This window comes from Erigeron canadensis, chromosome 1 (genome assembly GCF_010389155.1).
Source record: "Erigeron canadensis isolate Cc75 chromosome 1, C_canadensis_v1, whole genome shotgun sequence".
In the NCBI taxonomy this organism is placed as follows: domain Eukaryota; kingdom Viridiplantae; phylum Streptophyta; class Magnoliopsida; order Asterales; family Asteraceae; genus Erigeron; species Erigeron canadensis.
The window spans coordinates 29,577,858-29,597,797 of NC_057761.1; the positions used below are offsets into that span (position 1 = coordinate 29,577,858).

General features: G+C 33.3%; 2 protein-coding genes and 1 non-coding gene across 3 annotated transcripts; 1 reads left to right on the forward strand and 2 right to left on the reverse strand.

Moving 5' to 3' along the window:
- The first annotated feature begins 3,467 nt into the window (after nucleotides 1-3,467).
- On the forward strand, nucleotides 3,468-11,622 carry LOC122585000 (AP3-complex subunit beta-A). Its single transcript, XM_043757094.1, has 11 exons — nucleotides 3,468-3,840; nucleotides 4,818-4,894; nucleotides 5,266-5,515; nucleotides 6,007-6,639; nucleotides 7,352-7,525; nucleotides 7,691-7,817; nucleotides 7,895-8,004; nucleotides 8,315-8,515; nucleotides 8,906-9,891; nucleotides 9,982-10,245; nucleotides 10,781-11,622. Exons 1-11 carry the CDS (start codon nucleotides 3,625-3,627, stop codon nucleotides 11,148-11,150), a joined length of 3,408 nt encoding a protein of 1,135 aa, XP_043613029.1. The 5' UTR covers nucleotides 3,468-3,624; the 3' UTR covers nucleotides 11,151-11,622.
- A 757-nt stretch (nucleotides 11,623-12,379) lies between these two features.
- On the reverse strand, nucleotides 12,380-12,452 carry TRNAK-UUU. The gene has a single exon. It is a non-coding gene; the product is annotated as a tRNA-Lys (tRNA).
- A 670-nt stretch (nucleotides 12,453-13,122) lies between these two features.
- LOC122600309 (receptor-like cytoplasmic kinase 176) lies at nucleotides 13,123-16,332 on the reverse strand. Its single transcript, XM_043773020.1, has 6 exons — nucleotides 16,138-16,332; nucleotides 15,294-15,574; nucleotides 14,975-15,110; nucleotides 14,377-14,519; nucleotides 14,148-14,271; nucleotides 13,123-13,734 (listed from the first exon to the last, which is right to left on the reverse strand). Exons 1-6 carry the CDS (start codon nucleotides 16,187-16,189, stop codon nucleotides 13,340-13,342), a joined length of 1,131 nt encoding a protein of 376 aa, XP_043628955.1. The 5' UTR covers nucleotides 16,190-16,332; the 3' UTR covers nucleotides 13,123-13,339.
- Between the last annotated feature and the right edge of the window lie 3,608 nt (nucleotides 16,333-19,940).

Genomic DNA, 19,940 nt, shown 5'->3' on the forward strand with positions numbered 1-19,940 from the left:
TCTCTCACGATTCCGTGGATATCTTATTTGTCAAAAACGGAGTTACGGTTCAAAAGTTATGGCCATTTGAAAAATTCCGTCGCTATTGCGTCGCAACTACCAAGTTGCGTCGCAGCTATGTGTCACTGGTTTCCAGTTGCGCCGCAGCTAGCCCCGATTCTGCACAAACCTCATTGTTTAACCTCCAAAACTTAACCAAACACACCCCAAACGACCCCAAACCTTATGAACGACTTTTAACCCTCAAAATTCATCATTTTAAGACTCTAATGATGTCATGAAAACAACCCTTAACATCCAATTGATTTGTAACACAACAACAATCATTTTAGGTTACCGAATTGATTAAAACTGACGTTTTTGACTCCAATCAACCCTCTAAAGACCTAGATCAGTTATGAATCGAATCAAGGGATTGAAAGGACATGAAATCAATGTTATTATACCTGGGATACCTGGAGATTATAAAGAGAATGTAAAAACTTGATCAAAACACTCTCGAATCAACCAAACGAAGATGAAATCGAACAAGGAATTGATTATGGCAATGGGGAATGGTTAGGGCTCAAAGAGAAAAGGATAATATGAGTAATTAGAAGCTAATGGCCTGCTCCAAGACCCTAATCCCGTTTTTTAGTTTCCACCTATGTCAAAACTAGTCCTTAGGCTTCCTTATGGCTCATATTTAACTCAAAACACCTATTGGGAATACTTACTAACACTTTAATCACAATTAATCATCTTAAACAAATTAACACATGAATCATTAAGGCTTTAAAACTTACACATAATGCACATTAATCACACATAAACATTAAATCTCTTAGAGACTTAACGAACACGTTGTGTTGACTTAACGACTTAAGTCAACCGTTAATTAAAAGTTCGGGATGTTACAGTGATTCTTTAAAATGACTATCTATATTTCTATACTCCTTATTAAAAGTTATGTTGGGGTGTTGAAAAGTTTACAAATGTGGGACATGCGATTTTACCCTTTTACTCTTCCTCTTATAACAAAACACAAATATCTCTATTCTCTTTATCTCTCTACCAAAACAATGTATCAAAACAACACACACTCTGTTTATTTCCGTCAATAACCACAGTCGTCATCCAACATCACCAACACCCCGACCACCTTCGTTTACGATATCCGCCGCTACGCGCGGGTACCATGGTCGTTTGATGTAAGTATCTTTTATTTTTGTTCTTTTAATATATTCTACCGGGTAACATTCTATTTGTAATCGGTAATGCCACGTTGGACATAAAAAGATAACGATTAAGGCACCAGAATGAAACCAACTATGAGCGAATGGTTATGTAATGAAGTGACCTACGAAAGTGTTAAATTGATGTAAGAGCCTCTCTCTTTTGTTCACTCGGCTATCGGGTTAAACCGACGACTTTATACTCCGATCATCTTTTCCAGCTAATTTTCTGACACTATCTTTGGCAATAACTTGTTTTCCCAGAGAACAAATGTGAAACTGTAACTCAATGTCTAACTTCAATCCCGAACACAATTCAACACTAGATACACATAGATTTATATATATATTTATTGATTTTAGAACACGATTCAATAATAATGATATAACTTTCATTTCTAAACTTTGAATCTTTAACCCCACCAAAACATACAAATAGCTATGTACGTACCAATCGTATTATATTTGTATCAATTAATGTCAAATTATATAATATTTGTATCAATATATTAGTGTCAAATTATATAATATTTGTATCAATTATAAATGCACTGTATGATGATGTGTGTATGGATTTGTAGAATGGTGGCGATGATCAGAGAATGGTTGTTTCCGGTGGCGGCATGGTCTTTTGAACGACACCTCCACATTGATAGATATAGGTAAAATATATGAAGAAAAAGATATAGATAATACTGTAGTACTTATTTATTTGATAGAACCGGTCAACCATTACATCGAATGAACAAAACAGAGAGGTTCTTACATCGATTTAACATTTTCGTAGGTCACTACATTACATAACCATTCAGTTATGGTTGATTACATTCTGGTGCCTTAAGCTCTTAATTTTATTACCGGCTAATGGTACAACCGGTCACCCGATACATTTAAAGAACAAAAATGTAAGGTACTTACATCAGATAAGCTTTTTAAAAGGTCACTACATTACATAACCATTGAGTCATAGTTAGTTACACTCTTATGCCATAGTCCCAAGTAAATAACATAAATCATTTAAAGTCTTTTAAATTAGCTTTTGAAAAGTACCTTAAAAAACATTTAATTGTTATTAAGTATAAATGAAAGAGATGCTTTAATTTTATATTGATGTTCTTCGACCTATTCAATAATAAGTCATCTACTACAATGGAAAAAAACTTTTGAAAGACTTTTTTTCACACACAAAAAAAACTTCTAATTAACTCTTCATTGGAGATGCTCTTAGTTCGAAATTACACTGGTTTTGTTAAACAAAACCCTAACGTTATATTTAAAGTATATTAAATAGTTGCATACTTAACGTAATATTAAAACACCCATAATTTACAGACAAAAAATATAGAACAATTTGAATAAGTTTTATACTTAGAAAAATAATGTAATTTTTTGTGAAAAATCAAAAAATTTCAAATCAATAAAAGACAATTAGAATGTTCTTAAAAATGATGTAATAAAACTAGTATACAAGTATTAGGACTCGAAAAGGTCAGACGAATGATCGGGAAAAATTAAAAGTCGAGGATAAATGAAGGCTCGGTAACATTCTAGTACATATCATTAACACTAGATAACTAATCATGAATTACACTGATAAGAGCTTACAAATCTATATTTTAGGCTGAGATTTTGTACACTTCTCTTTTATTATGACCATTAGATAACTTTCATTAAGGTAACATTGTCTTATATTTTTATTTGACTTTGCCGTCTTCAACAGTATCTTGTAACAAGTTTTGAGTAATCTATCTGAATCTTCCATCCCATATTTGTCCAATAATCACTATAGAAGATGGAACATAAACAAAATAAGAATCATATTAACGTTTAAATGTTGAAGTGCTAAACCTCCTTTACAAAAGTGAGAGGCTTAACTGATTGATGTCAACACACTATACATGAGAGGAGAAAATTTATGAGTTTTGTCACTTGCCACCTGATAGTAATAAACAATTTGCACATTCATAAATCGCATATTTATACTACATTATTTTTTATTATATCTACATTATTTATCTTTAAATCAATTACATTTATATGAGCTACCTACATTATTTAGTGGTGCTACCATCACCATTAAGATATCACTACCACTAATTGTTGTTATCACCGTCGTTGTTGCATTGTATGGATATTTCTAAAGGAAACAAAAGAAAAGGTTTGATATGATCAAAAGGGGTAATTTAAGCATTTGTATATACTACAAGGTCCATACTTGTTCTCTTCATTATTTCCCCCCATCGTTGTCGTCATCAAACTAAAAACAAAAAAACAAAAAACTCAGTGTCTCCGTACTCATTCGCCGGCGCCACCAATCCGACCGACCCGAATTCTTCTCAACTATAGATACACTTATAATAATCTCCGATCTGTGTATTTCAATCACACACACGCACTAAACACACCTAAAATGTTCACACAGTTCGGCACCACCGCTGAGAACTTCAGCAAGGCATCAACAATGGTGTTCCGGATCGGAACAGACGCTCATCTTTACGACGATCCAGATGACGTCAGCATCTCGCCGCTTTTAGACAGCAAATACGATTCCGAAAAATGTGAAGCTCTTAAACGATTACTCGCCTTAATCGCACAGGGTTTAGATGTATCTAATTATTTCCCTCAGGTAACTTAATCTAATAATTATCACATCATTTTTATTTTTATTTTTATGTTAATTATTAATCAATTCACTAATTTTGTGATTATTTTGCTGTTATATTTTCATAGATAGATAAAATTTTACCAAAAATTGAATTATAGCTGAAATTAGTTAGAATAACAAACTAGCATTTTAAGGACGAGAAAAGCGGCGATTCCGAAATTAAATCGATCATAACTACTACTTACATTTCACGAACTTGTTCATTGGAAATAGGAGGGACTTTCTAAAATAAGGCCTTTTCGGTTAGAGATTTTTACGTAAAGTTACTATAGTATGTTAGAGCTTAGTACATTTTTGACTTGCAACTCGTCTCGAGAGTGAAAATTGAGTTGGTTTTATTTGTGATTAAAAACGGGCATTTAGGTACGCAAAAGTGAGGCTCTAAAAATCGGAGGTTTAAGCTCTAGCTATTAGCAGCTTCACTCCAATTTTGAGTTGTTTATGATGATGTAATGATGAACCTTCAACTGTGCAGCGGTAAATGCTTTATGTAAAAGTATAGATATAGATGTAGGTTTAGATGATTTGTAGCCATTTTGGTATGAGTTCATATGGAAGGTTTAGAGTAGAAGGTATGGTCATACCCAGAACAACGAAAAAAGTTGCCACATTCAGGACCACTTTTTACCTGCTGTGGTCACACGGTTATGGTGTGCTTAGTTCTTCCACTGCCTGAAACCTTACATCGTCTACACTTATATGATTATAATACCTAATAGTTGATCATAAAAAAATTTCTGTCAAGTTGTACTTTCAATATTAAATATTAACAAGCTTTGATAATACTTAAAAAAGTGTATACATGGTTAGCGAGTGTGTAAATCTGATATATACATATGTTCACCGAAAAAGTTTGTGTTTTTCTAATTGTTACAAGTATATGGCAGTTTGAATTCAGAGAAGTTCACTTGTAATGGTGTATATGATTCATTTTACAGGTTGTTAAGAATGTTGCATCTCAGTCGTTGGAGGTTAAGAAGCTAGTTTACTTATATCTGCTGCATTATGCTGAAAGGCAAGCTCTTTGTTTATGAATCTTTACCTGTAATATCAATTCTTGAACCAAACCTTGTATTTAGTTGAATATATGATTCCATTAACTTACATAAGTGCTACAATTTATGATACACAACCCTTTTTCCTTTGTAAAGTATTGCATGGTTAGTGAAGACGAGATAGTTTCTCTTAGAGGCTTTAGTTTACTAGGATTTTAAGTTATAAACCATGGCCTGCAATTTGGTTTTGTGCTATACTTTTAAATTTACAACAGTGGATAGGAGGATGGTCAGCATAGTTTTGTTTTATCCATTCTAGTAATTATAGTTACAAACTTACAATATACAACTATGCTAGGCATAATTTGATCATATTTGTTCCATATATTAGGCGTCCGAATGAAGCATTGTTGTCAATTAATATTTTCCAGAGAGATTTGGGGGACCAGAACCCATTAGTGAGGGCCTGGGCACTGCGTACTATGGCTGGTATTCGTCTGCATGTGATCTCGCCTCTTGTTTTGGTGGCAGTAAGGAAATGTTCCCGTGATCCATCTGTATATGTGCGAAAATGTGCTGCTAATGCTCTCCCAAAGCTTCATGATTTGCGTCTTGAAGAAAATGCTACAGCAATTATCGAGGTTAGTCATTGTAGTGTGCTACTAATTTTCTAAGGCAAGTTAGGTAAAAGATAACCAAATTTGGTATGAACCTTTTTTTGGTAGTCGTCTCTTTATTGGCCAGATAAAAAACATTATAGTTTTTAGTTTTTTTTTTTAAGTTTAATTACTTGAGATAAACCGCTTTTTAAGTGCCAAATCAGTGTCATGTCAAAGGAAGAAGTCAACATGGTAAAAAAAATACCTACACGTCAGTTACTAAGTTGTGTGCCCTGTTAGTGGATCAGATACCTGCATTTAATTTTTTTTTTTTTTTTTTTTTTTAAATTTGGTTACTATAAATCCAAATATTATGAAAATATGGCTGCCCTTAAACAAGCTAGTTACTACTTACCCGAAGTAGAGATTGTTCCAAAGTTGGAGACAGTTTGTTTCAGTTCTCAAGTGAAAGATAGAGGAGAGTTAGAAGGGAAAATACATACATGTAAACGTGTAGTGTCTGTTAATTGCAGATTATTGGAATACTATTGAATGACAATTCCCCTGGAGTAGTTGGAGCTGCTGCAGCAGCATTTGCTTCTGTGTGCCCAAATAATTTACCCCTTATTGGTAGAAGCTACAAAAGACTGTGTGAGATTCTTCCTGATGTAGAGGAGTGGGGTCAGATCATTTTAATAGGAATTCTGCTCCGTTATGTGATTGCAAGACATGGGCTTGCAAAAGAATCTATTATGGCATCATTATGTCCCGAAGACTTAAATGATGTAAAAAGTGGTTCAGACTCGGATACCAACTATTTAGGAATCAAGAAAACATATGAAGCCAACAGTGTTATTCAGAATCCTGAGCTAGTAGCTATGGTCTCCCGAAGTTACCTTTCAGGACTAGATAAGTACTTGCCACATTCGACTACTGCAGATGTGATACCACCGGAATTTGATTCATCGAGATTCACATCATCCAAAAGTGACGATGATGTGAAGATCCTGCTACAGTGCACTTCACCTTTATTATGGAGTCGGAACAGTGCAGTGGTGCTTGCTGCTGCTGGGGTACATTGGATTATGGCTCCACGGGAAGACATTCCAAAAATTGTCAAGCCTCTTTTGTTTCTCTTGAGATCATCCACTGCCTCAAAATATGTGGTATTGCTCTTGCATTCCAACTCATGTATTTATTGTTTTTTGAATTATGTCTGCTTTACATGCCTAGGTGGCTAGGTAAATTATCTTGTAGACCTATGCTCCCTGATTCCCATATGCTAGAGGTGGATTGACAACCTTAATACTCATGAAACCTATTTGGAGTTTTTTTTTTTTTTTCTCGAATGGGTCAAGTGGGTTACTTAAACAAATATTTTCTAAAGAAATGGGTCAAACAGGTCAAACTGATCATGACTAGTCTATTTTATTATTAATGCCTAAACCCTCCTACAAACAGGCCTTGACTTAACGTAATCTTGTGGCCTGTCAACCAAGAGGTTGTGAGCAGTAATCTTAATTGAGACACAAGTGTATGTGTATTACATGTGTTTGAGTCTTTGCATTCTAAAGAATATTTATTTTTGCATAACCCTCCTGAATCCTTTTATTGAAAAAAGTTTTATTTTTATTAATCGTAAAAAAAGATTAAACGATTTAATGGAAAGTGTTTCAGATCAATCGAACCAGAACCAGTCAGGTTTGACCAGTTAAAGAAGTATCTGTTTTGCACCATTATGTGACCCATTGATTATACTTTCTGCCACCTTTAACGTAGATGAGACTGCTCAGAGATTACGATATTTTTATATGTATCATACTGGTAATAACTTTCGGTTACTTAACTATTTTAAGTAGGTTATTATCACTGATGCAGGTCCTATGCAACATTCAAGTCTTTGCTAAAGTGATGCCTTCTCTTTTCGCTCCAAGTTTTGAAGACTTCTTTGTAAGCTCTTCTGATGCATACCAAGTTAAAGCACTGAAGCTTGAGATCCTTTCTTCCATCGCCACAGATGCATCAATCTCAGTTATATTTCAAGAGTTCCAGGTACTTTTTGCTGTTGCAATTGTGTTAATTTGTCAATACTTTTACAGTTTCACTTCTATCGGAAGGTCTAGAGCATTGCAATTACTTTCTCACACATGTCAATCAGTGTTAAAAATTTTGCAGTTTACATTAATATAATTGTATCGAATATATTCTTTCTTATAGGATTATGTCAGAGATCCAGACAGGAGATTTGCTGCTGATACTGTTGCTGCTATTGGTCTGTGTGCTAAGCAGAATTCACAAGTAGCAACCACCTGCTTGGAGGGACTACTGGCTCTAACATCACCCAGTCAGTTACCAATCCTTTGTCTGTTTTATCTGGAAAATATATTCAGTTTTAAGCTTAAAGTTATTTAACACCTGTAGAATCTGTAAATTGTACCTCTGGATCCATGGAAGATGATGCAGCTGTTTTGATTCAAGCAATTACATCCATCAAAGATATTATAAAACAAGATCCTTTTAGGCATGATAAGGTACTTGCATTACCTTCTTACAGATCGGATCTTGTAATACTTCTCACTTACAAGTACATTTCAGGTATATCGTTAACTTATTAAACAATCATGCTGTTCAAGGTTCTTTATGATGCTAATATGTTTTAGGTATTAAGTCGAATGCCTATCCATTTGTGGTATTGGGGCTAGGGTTCCCTCCATTACCCTTTTTTTACTAGTTAAACACGCTTAAATAATTTGTAAATTAGTTTTGATTGCCACCTCTATTGTTCATGATTTTATTATGGTTTTCATGTTAGTGCATTCTGACAAGTCACTTCTACTACAGGCCATTATATTTTTGGCCCGGAATTTGGATTCAATCAAGGTTCCTGTTGCCCGTGCATTGATTGTTTGGCTAGTGGGTGAATACAATTCTGTTGGCGATATCATTCCAAAGATGGTACCCGTGATTCTAAGATATCTGGCTCGACGCTTTCCTTCTGAGTCGGTTGAGACAAAACATCAGATTCTAAATGCTGTTGTTAAGGTATGATGAACTGAACAGTTCACATTATCATTCTATCTATTAATGTTTCAATAGAACTCCCCAAACTTTCAAACAACTGTAGTTTGTCGGTTACTAGGTCAAAATAAATGATGTGCGAGCTAACATATCAGTAACTTTGGCCTTGTTTACGTTTCTTTGTGTCGCTAACGTGGCACCTGAAAATCAATTACCTAGATTAGTCCATATCAAAAGCTTTGAAAGCTTGAGCCTTTTGGTTAGTGCAAATAAATGCCTTACCCAAAGCAGAACTCAAACCAATATGTATTACCTATGTAAGAAATTTGACTAAATATTTAGTTAAAGTTATCAGCAGAAGCCAGGATATGAAGTATATACTTTTTCTTATTCTTCATATTGTATACATTGCAGGTCCTTTTAGGTTCAAAAGGGGAAGATTTCAAAACTGCAAAAACCATACTAAGCTATGTTCTGGAGCTTGCCAAATTTGATCTAAATTATGATGTGCGAGATCGGGCACGTGTGTTAAGAAAGCTTCTATCATGCTACTATAATCCGAGTGAACTAGAGGAAGAAACTAGTCAGAAACCTGAAAATAATGAACTAGCACTTTTAGTTGCTGAACATATATTTGGGGATACAATAACATCATCAACCGAAATGGTTAATAATCGTTTCTACCTTCCAGGGTCTCTCTCACAGATAGTTCTCCATGCAGCCCCAGGGTATGAACCTCTTCCCGAGCCTTGTAGCCTAACCGAATTGGATATGATCAAAGAAATGAATATATCAGGTGAAGGCACCGCTGAGGTTGAATCGTATGAAGTTGATCATTCTGGCTCCGACTCAGGGTCTATGAATGAAGAAGGCAGTTATGATTCAGAAGACTCTGTCACTAGCTCATCAGGAACTGATAATACCAATGAGAGTGCTGAAAATGACGATAATGATAACACTGAATCACTAATTAACTTTTCCGATGTTGGCAAATCAGAAAAAGATGTTGAAGTTTCGAAGGAGAACAATCTTCATAGTGATTTTAGTGAATTGATGTCGAAAGGAGCTTTAGAATCATGGTTGGATGAAAATCCAAGTTCAAGTCAGAATGTACCTGGATTAGATAATGAAAGGATATCATCAGCAAGGATTTCAATTGGAGATATTAGTGGGAGAGTCAACCCGAGAACATATACACTTCTAGATCCAGCATATGGAAATGGGTTGAGAGTAGTGTATACATTTTCATCTGAATCATCAACCATATCACCATCACTCGTAAGTGTCAACACTTTTTTTGAAAACTGCTCTAGCGAGCCAATGTCTAAAGTATTTCTGAGTGGTGAAGAATCTGACACGAGTTCTGAATCTTTGGACCAGTCATTGCCTACTGATGGAAGGTACTTGATCATTATCTTTGTCCTATGTGGTTTTTTATGTTTTTCTAATGGTTTATAGCTGTGATTCATGTTCAAATTTGTATTATGCAGTTCTTTGCAATCTCAAAAGGATGTTCTGGCTCCTGTAGAGGAAATTGATGTGCTTAAACCTGGTGAGACTACAAAACAAATCATCCATGTTCGGTTTAATCATCATCTCTTACCTCTGAAGCTCATCTTACGGTGCAATGGCAAAAAACACCCGGTTAAATTACGTCCTGACATAGGATATTTCATAAAGCCTCTCCCAATGGATCTTGATGTTTTCTCCCACAAAGAATCTGAACTTCCTGGAATGTTTGAATACACAAGAAGGTAGGATACTTGTTTTTTTTATTATTATTTTGTTAAATCTTTTGACAGTGATGGGTTGAGGTGGTGGGTTAACCTATTTATATAAAAAGCAAGTAAACTTGGGTTGTATATGTTTATACCAGCTCAAATGGGTATAAATATAAAAAAAAAGTAGCTAATAATGAAATAGGCTAACAATTTTCTAATTTTTTTTATGTTAATGAATATTTTTATTATCTTAATAATATAGTTTTATTTTTTAAACATATTTAGTACTTAGATTATCTATCAAAATGAAAAGGCAAAAAAATAATAAGATTGGTAGGCCGGTGGCAGTGCCCCCTGGCCCTATCCCTTTTGGCGCTCACAAGTTTTACCTATTTTCACATGAAACAAAGTATTATCAATTACTTGACCACCCATTTTGCCACTAAAACATTTAGCGATGGTGGTGCGTAATATGATAATTGAGAAGATCTATTCTTGGCACCTACTCTTATTTTATACACAGTTTCTGTCTGCATATATTAATTTCATATTCCTTTCATCTGTACAGATGTTCCTTCACAGATCACCTTGCAGAGGTGATCAATGACAAGGATCATGATGGGTCATTGGTAAAGGATTCGTTTATTGTTATATGTCAAACTTTAGCATCAAAGATGCTCAGCAATGCAAATCTTCATCTTGTATCTGTAAGCATGCCCGTGGATGCAAACCTCAATGATGCATCAGGACTATGCTTAAGGTTCAGTGGTGAGATCCTAAGCAACTCGATTCCTTGCCTTGTATCTGTTACACTTGATGGTAACTGCTTTGAACCACTTAATGCATCTGTAAAAATCAACTGTGAAGAAACTGTGTTTGGTCTGAATCTGTTGAACAGAATTATGAACTTTTTAGCCGAGCCTCCTCTCACTAGTTAGGTATACACCATGTTTGATATAAAGGTTGTGAAGAGTATATTGATGTGCGTTCCTAAAAGGCTCTTTTTGGTTCGGGTATATCAGAGATTGAATAGTTTTGGAACTAAAGAAAGGCGCACGGATCAAAATACCAAATTGTTGATTGCTATTTGAATCAAAGCTTTCCCTTTGATCGATGCAAAGGAAACATGAAGTTGGCACCTTCAAAATACGACCACGTTAAGAGAGGGATGAGCATTATTTGTAATTTACACCAGCTATCTCTGTGTGTCGCTATCAAATCAGCTTGACAGCTTGTGCAAACTAGGAGTGGTTAGTGTTCTTGAGTGATTTATTTGTTTAATTGTTGAGTTTACTTACCGGCATTGGAGACTTGGAGTTTCTTGTTTTTGTTATGAACTTATATTTGTACATATTTTGTAAACTAGAACCCAGGTGTATTTTAATAGAATGTGACAACTATATGATCTCATAACATCCCATTTCACGTTTATTATGGTATATTGTCAATCTGCATGTAAATTAGTAAGACATAACAGCTTTATACAAAATATTGGTGATTGTATCGATGTTTGTTGGATCATCTCAACATTTAGCCTTGATTATCAAATGAATTTTGTATATCTGTATGTCTAAAAGGGGCATCAAAAACTAAAACAATGGAAATGTTATCTTATTTATGGTATGCCGTTTCTCTTCCAGTGTACACCATATTAGAAGACATTCAGCTTCGACACCTTCATCTATCATATTTTAATGCATTTTTCCTTTCTTCTCATATCCTGTTTTCTCGTCTCTTGTACAACGCCAACTTTCCCTCTTAAAACCAGGACTTCCTTGCTGGAAAGTACTTACTCAATCTCTATTAATATTTAATAGTTTAATACACCCTTACAAGTTACAATCTTCTGTTTCTTCATTATCGTTGCATAACTCGAGTTCAGTTCTAGCAACAAATAATTTGGTAATCAGATGTATGTGCTCGGGTTTGTGCTTGCAAGTTTACCTAAGAACGTGCATGTATGAGCAAGTACTTGATCATCATATATAGATATTGACTCCGAAAATTGGTAGGGTGCAATTGGATACGTCCAATTGAACAGGTTAATGGATTCTAGAGAGTCGTCCATATGCTATTTCTGTGTTATATAGTTGTCATTATATCTTACAGGTTCAAATGTGATATAAGAAAGCAGAACTAAGAAAAAGAAACACAGAAAGGAAAAAAACGCCTTCCGTGGGACTCGAACCCACGACCACGTGGTTAAAAGCCACGCGCTCTACCAACTGAGCTAGAAAGGCTGCTTGTTAGTTTCTTCATCTGTTTCCTCATTATTCGCTCTCTTAGTAGCTAACAAACATTTGAATGAGATTTCTATAACTACTTTATACATGATTTCGACATTGAATGATTGATCCTCACATGTAAAAATACGATATATGAGCAGCGGGAACAGGACATAACTATCAACATGACGAAGCCAACCTTGCAAATATTCGACATACCATGCTGTGAAGCTGTATGTTTGAAGTTTTTGTGGACTTTAAAAGTATGAGTGTGACTATTTTAGTTGACTCATTGTAATTGACGAGTTTATTCCAGTGAAATTGTTCATATCTCTTGTTGAGTGTTTTGACATGAACAGAAATGTGTTGTCAAGATTCATGACCATCACTAAAAGTAGCTGCATTTTTTGGCTGGCCAAATCTTACAAAATATATGTATTCCGATTAGCCTTCAACGTTTGCAATCGCAACTGATTACATTTCAGTTGCGAAGCATAATATGAAAAACTTGGTCATTTATATTGGACCTTTTCTAGGATTGGACATTTAAACTGATAAGTATATGATTAGGAACAAAGGTCTTGATAACTTATACATATGTTGGTTACACTTGGAAGATACAAGACCTTAGGCCTGTTTCCTTTCCAGATGAATTATTTTAAATCATTAATAAAAAAAAAAAAAATTAAAAACAAACTCTTCCTATTTTCATATAAGTGGAAATACATAAAACCTGCTATTACAGAATAAATCTCATTCAATGCATACAAAAAATCCCTCGATAGGGGATTCGGGTATTTCACATTTCTCCTTTACATTCTGCTCTCGTTCAACCAGTAAGTCCTTTCTTCCTCGGAACACAACTAACATGTCAAAACTGTACAGCGAAATGCTCTCCTTTCTCATCTCTTACCAGTAGTTGACCCCACACCAGAACCCACATGTTTAGGATAAGAAACCGGTTCTCTTCTTGTAATATCTGCGGCTTTCTGCAAATCTTGGAGTTGCTCCAATGTTTTTACTATCTCAGCAGCACTTGGCCTGTGTTTAGGCTCTTTCAAGAGGCATTTCATTGCAAGCATGGCGGCTCTCATGGCCACAGTTGATGAGTACTGCCCGTTTAGACGTGGGTCCATGATGAGAAGAATCCTTCGTTTGCTGGTTAAGTAAGGCTTAGCATACTCAACAAGTATTTGCTCACCGGGTGGACGGTTCTTATCTATGCACCGCCTCCCGGTCAAGATTTCTAGTAGGACCACTCCAAAACTGTATATGTCGCTCCTTGCTGTTAAATGACCTTCAAAAAGATGCACCATTTACACAAGGTTAGATAAATCAAGTCATTATGGGAAGCAAGAGTGGATTAAGATAGTAACTTTCCGTCATTAGAAAACTTGTCTTAATAATAATTTCTAACCCAAAATTAACTCCAAAACTTATAATAATTCATCATAATTAGAAGTAGTATGCATCGTTTCCCAAAATTAACACCACAAAATAAGGTGTATTAATGCAATACACAACTTAGAAATTTAGAATCTATGAAAATGTTGGCAACAACATATGAAGACAATTATTATATAGTGAGTTGTGAACTTTTGTCTATTTTTGGTTTTCATTATTGCCAATCACAATTCTCCTCAGTTTATCAGAAGTATAATATAATGGATTCTGTTATTTGGATCCTTATCTATTGTTCTCTTAGCTTACCTGTGGCCATATACTCAGGAGCTGCATATCCATAGGTACCCATAACTCTTGTAGATACATGACTTTTCCCATCAACTGGTCCATCCTTTGCCAATCCGAAATCAGAAAGTTTTGCATTGTAGTGCTGTGAGTAAATAATAGCAAATATGGTTAAAAAAAGATGTAATAATACTAAATGAGTAAATGCAATACAAGATTATCTAAGCAGACATCAGTTGAAGAAATATACCGAGTCAATCAAGATATTGGAAGATTTGAAATCACGATATATCACTTTCGCTTCCGGGCTGTGAAGGTAAGCAAGCCCCTTTGCAGCACCAAGAGCAACCTTAATTCTTAGATTCCAAGACAGTGGTTGAAAGTAAGAACTCCCTGTGATACCGATCAACTCATTAGGTTAAGTGGTAAATGAAGTGATACTAATTTTATTAGAGGTAACAAAATAGGCAGGTAGATAGGTGGTAAACGGGTCAAAGCGGCAGATAGGTCAGATAAGACTGTTTTCTCGGAACACCTTACATCCAAAAACTTTTAAATGTTCTAAAAATAACATTGCAAAACGTATATTATTCAGTAATGATCCATATAATGACTATAACGATTTAAGAGGTTTTACGTATCATAAATAGTCGTATACACTTTAGGTAAACCCGTTTAACCTGTTCCCTTTTCAACCTGAGTTTTTCCTACTTGTTTGCTTAAGTAAAATATGTGACCTGAATAGACCCATTTACTAAATGGGTCAAAATTGCCATTCCTAATTGTCATGGTCAACTTTTTGAGAAAAAAGCCAGATCTGGTAATAACTAACAATGGCAAAAACTCACTTCTAAATAGATGATTCTCCAAGCTGCCTCTAGGCATGAACTCATACACTAACATCCTGTGATCATCTTCTAAACAATAACCAATCAACTTCACGAGATTTGGATGATCTAGCAGCCCTAAATAATTGATTTCAGCCTGCGCAATATTAACAAAAACCAATTTGAGCTAAAACTTTCAATATGACTTAAAACTTAACAACAATGTGGAAAGTAAGATGTAGACATTCATACACAAGGACAAAGAGACTGTTTCCAGAAAGACGTCCGACTTAAAACTTAACATATCAAGTTGTAAACAAGATCCAAAACTTGCACTTACCAACCATTCTTGGTGACCCTGAAGACCCTCTTGGTTTAATCTTTTAACAGCAATAACAGTCCCAGTACCAGGCTTAGCAGCTGCAAGTGTTTGCTCATCTATCCATCCTTTAAAAACTGACCCAAACCCACCTTCTCCTAATACACTATCTGGTCTAAAATTTCTAGTGGCCATTTTAAGAACATTAAAACTAAAGGGCTTTAAGTTTCCTGATTGCAAAATTTCAGTTTGACTTCTTGGACTTCTGGGACTTGGTGGTACCGATGCAGATGTTACCTTACCTATTAAATTAAACACAACAACAACAAAAAAAAACCAGATTAGTACTATCTACTGTACATGTTAAAGATCTTGATCATTACAATATACAAGTAATATTGATGCTAGCTAAAGCAAGGTTCTTTAAGACAAAATTATAAAAAAATGTATCAAAGATCACAATACTAAAGTAAAGAAAATACAACACACACACACATACACACACACTTTTTTTCTGTAAGTTTTTCATTAACCAAGAATACCATATTACAATTTACAAGTTAAAGATCTTGATTATCACAAAATACAAGTATTAGTGGTAGCTAAAGCAATGTTCTTTAAGACAAACATACTAAATAGAAAATATGTATCAAAGATCACAATACTAATAAAAGTAGGGGAAAAAGAAAGAAAAAAACTTTTTTTTTTTTTTGCAAGATTTTCAATAAGCAAAACAAACAGAAATGAAAACCCCATATCAGAAAATCAATCAAAAATTGCAAAATATCACAAAAAAAAAAGATCATATGATTAAGTCAGTCTATACAACATATGGTATATATGATACTATATATGTATGTATTACCATCAAGTCTTGAGCTTTCAATCTTCAATCCAACACTAAAACAGGAACCCATTTTTGATCTTTTTTCTTGTCACCGAAAAAAGTGAGAGAGAAAAGGTTGGTTTCTTTTCGAGAAAAGAAGAAAAAGAGTGTAATAAAAAATGTGAAAAAAGTCACTGGAGCATTTAATGAAAATAGGTGAAGGGTGTGAACGTATAATAAACTTTCACTAGATATATGCATTATACAAAATGGGTAATACGTATGATATAATTTATATTATATAATATATTATTTAAATATGGGTGTGAGTGTGTTGAATAGCTAATGAAGCTTTCGAGAAGGAACGTCCAAAGACAAAAGGATTGACTTGAAGCCATGGATTCTTTGACTACAATACAACTTGGCTTAATTAGCTTAAAGCCTATAATTAACTTTATAATTTTTGTCTTATTGTTTGGAAATCCGCGGTAAAGAAGATGGTGGGTGAATCAAGCCATGTGTTTTGATTAATGAAGTATTAATTAACTATTAGTCTATTAGTGGTTCTTTAATGGTTTGCATAATGTAAAAGGTTAAAAGAATAACTTAAAAATTCTTTTAAAAATATAAGAATATGACATGTGTTATCTATTAATTTTCTTTCATAATCTTACCTCCTGTTTTTTCTACATGTCATCATCTCAAAGTTAAAAAAAAATTTAAGCTATTAACTTAGAAGGATTAGTTATTTTTCGTATAGAAATACAAAACTAATGATAGTAGAGTATATCCATATTAACATAACAAAAGTAAAGCCAATAACCTCACAAGATTCAGTCTCGTATTCATGAATACCAAGTACAATGAATATTATCAAATTGCCATATGGATTTGTTATATCCGTGACAGTAGACACATCAATTGGCGATTGATCGAGGCATTCAAACCAGACCCATCAACACTACATCATACCTTTTCTAATGGGAATGATATTTATATAACAAAATTTAGCTATCTACGACAAAAGTACAATTATATCATATAAGAATTATTGTAAATGACTAAAATTTGTTATAGCAATATCATTTCTCTTTTCTAATTGTATGAGTTAAGTATAAAAAATTAAAACAAAAGTGTTATTGACAGAGATATACCAATTGATATAATGATAGTAGCACAATATCCTTACAATACAGCAACGATAACTCAGTATAATGACGTCAACAGATTTGATAGTGATAGTGACATCAAATGGTATAAGTAATTGATATAAAAGTGTTCGATTTAAAAGAGATGACAAAGATTTTTTATAATATAATGGACCGTTGGTAATAATTTAATTTAAAAAGGACAGTTTGATTAATTCACATATCTTATTTTTCTTAAGTTTCAATATAGAGTTATGATTTTTATGTAATAGTACAAATTTTTAGTAGAAAAATGTTAATGTGACAAAACTAATGAAAGAAATGATGACACTAATAATCAAGTTCAAATGTGAAAGACTTAATTATATTTTTAAGGTGTACATATGTGTAAGAAAAAAAATCATAATATCATCATGTTCACGTATGACGACTTTATTATATTTTCAAGGTCCACATAGGTATATATTTTAATTTACACATAAATATATATCATATTTTCCTAAAAGCTATTTTCATATAACATGTAACATTCTGTATAAATATAAATTCATAGTTATGGCCTATGTAAATTTAAAAAGGTTACATAATTTACTAATATAGTAACAGAATGTTAACAATAAAAATAACCATTTAAAAAACATAGCAGTGATTGGCGATTGCAAATGGAATACGAATACATTAAACAAAAGAACATATGATCTATAATGGGCATTGAAAATCCACAAAATGGGTGGTTATATAATTCACGAGATATCATGGTGCCTTTACTTTCATTTGATAATAATTCAAAATGAATTTATAATTCTTACTCATTCTGATTAAATATTAGCAATTTTCTCAGTTCTTAGACAATTTTCTCAGTTCTTACTCATTCAATATGATTTTCATTTTATACTCCTCTATATATATTAGTGCATTTAGAGGCAGATTATTTAGTCCCCACTCCATGGACCTAGATTAGGGTAGAAAATTTTTTACAAGCATATAGTAATTACATTTGACGTATGTCATTCAAGATTTTGGATTAGGGTAAATTATAAAATAATATTTCAAAACATTCGAAGTGAATAAATTATATTTAAACTTTTTATTTTAAATCCGTCACTTTGTGCATCAATTTTATTTTATCATATACTATTTGTTATAGAATAACCAATCTGTTTATGTATATGTACGTGTATATCTATATGTATTTTATTTATGTGCATAATTTTTAATTAAGATTGAAACAGTGTGAATTGAAAGACCCAGAGTCCTACTTTTGTGTCAAATGCTTCTAAAATTGAAGATTGTTATCTTTTGTTTAAGGTGGAATGTATTTGTTGGTAGCTCCATACCAAATTGGTAGGCCCGCTGAAGAAAAATCACAAGAATATTTGCAATCTAACTACTATTCGTTTTTTGGGACCATAGCTTAATTTTGATACAACTATAATTATCAGTAGAGCCGTAGAGGTATGGTTTCGGCCTTTTTAGGTCACTATGACGTTTCCTATATGACCGTCTGATGCCAAACAATATTCATTCCTCTAAGGTGTCTCGGAGTTTCTTGTCGAGCAATTTTTTTTTCTTTTAATGTAAATTTATACTCCATGCCATGATTAACTAGAACCCAAGTTGAATTATGAGTCATTATCAAATATTATCATGAGAATTTTTGGATTAAGAAGTGATATTCATACCACACCAACCGATATATTTACCACACATGTGTTTTACTTACTTGTACAGTATGTTATAAAAGTTGTACAGTGTGATAAATAAATCACTATCTGTGGTACTAATCAGTTCCCTTTTGGATTAAAGTTTTAGCACAAAAGAAGAGTCATTTTTCATTAAATTTATAAACAATTAAATTCAAAATAACTATATTTTTTTTTCAATTTGTTTTCGTCCAATGAATCAAATATTTAAGAATTATTACGACTATTTAAACTCAATGAAAAGAAAACCATCATTAAGCATGAAAAAAAAACTGTTACGTAACTATACACACATATATATATATCAAATATTTGCTAAATGTATAATTTTTTCAACATTTATATTTGGGGAGGCATGATCGATATTTTGGGACTTGTAGCTATCAATGGTTCTAAATTCTCAAACATGCCTACTTTTGCCATATATTGTAATTATTGTATGGTTCAACATCCACTACTTTTGGACCTTATCCATGTTGATGTCTTATCTCTAAAAGTCCGAAAGATACTTATTTTTAATTAATATAGGAAAAAATTTCATTAAAACAAATATCCGCAAAAGTTAAGTTAGACGCCTACCGTTATTAATGGCAAATTGCAAGAGTACTCACAATTAAAGTCACCATCCGTGATCGTTTTTAATAGTAACTAGTAAAATACCCGTGCGGGTTACACTCAACAAAACACATTAATAAGTAACACAAAATATCTCATATGATTAACAAAAGGAAATCATTATATATTAGTATACTAGATTATTGTCCCGCATAATACGCGAGATAACATATTTAATTAATGACAAGTTATTGTTTTACAATATCATACATTGATAACCATATATAAAAGATGTTGAAAATAAATTAATTAGTATCATGGTTTCAAAGTTGTAAATTAATTAGTATCTTGTTGTTAATGTATGTCTTTATATAGAAAAAAAAAACATAAAATTTCATGACTTTATGTTTCTACAAACAATTAGTAACACTTCAAA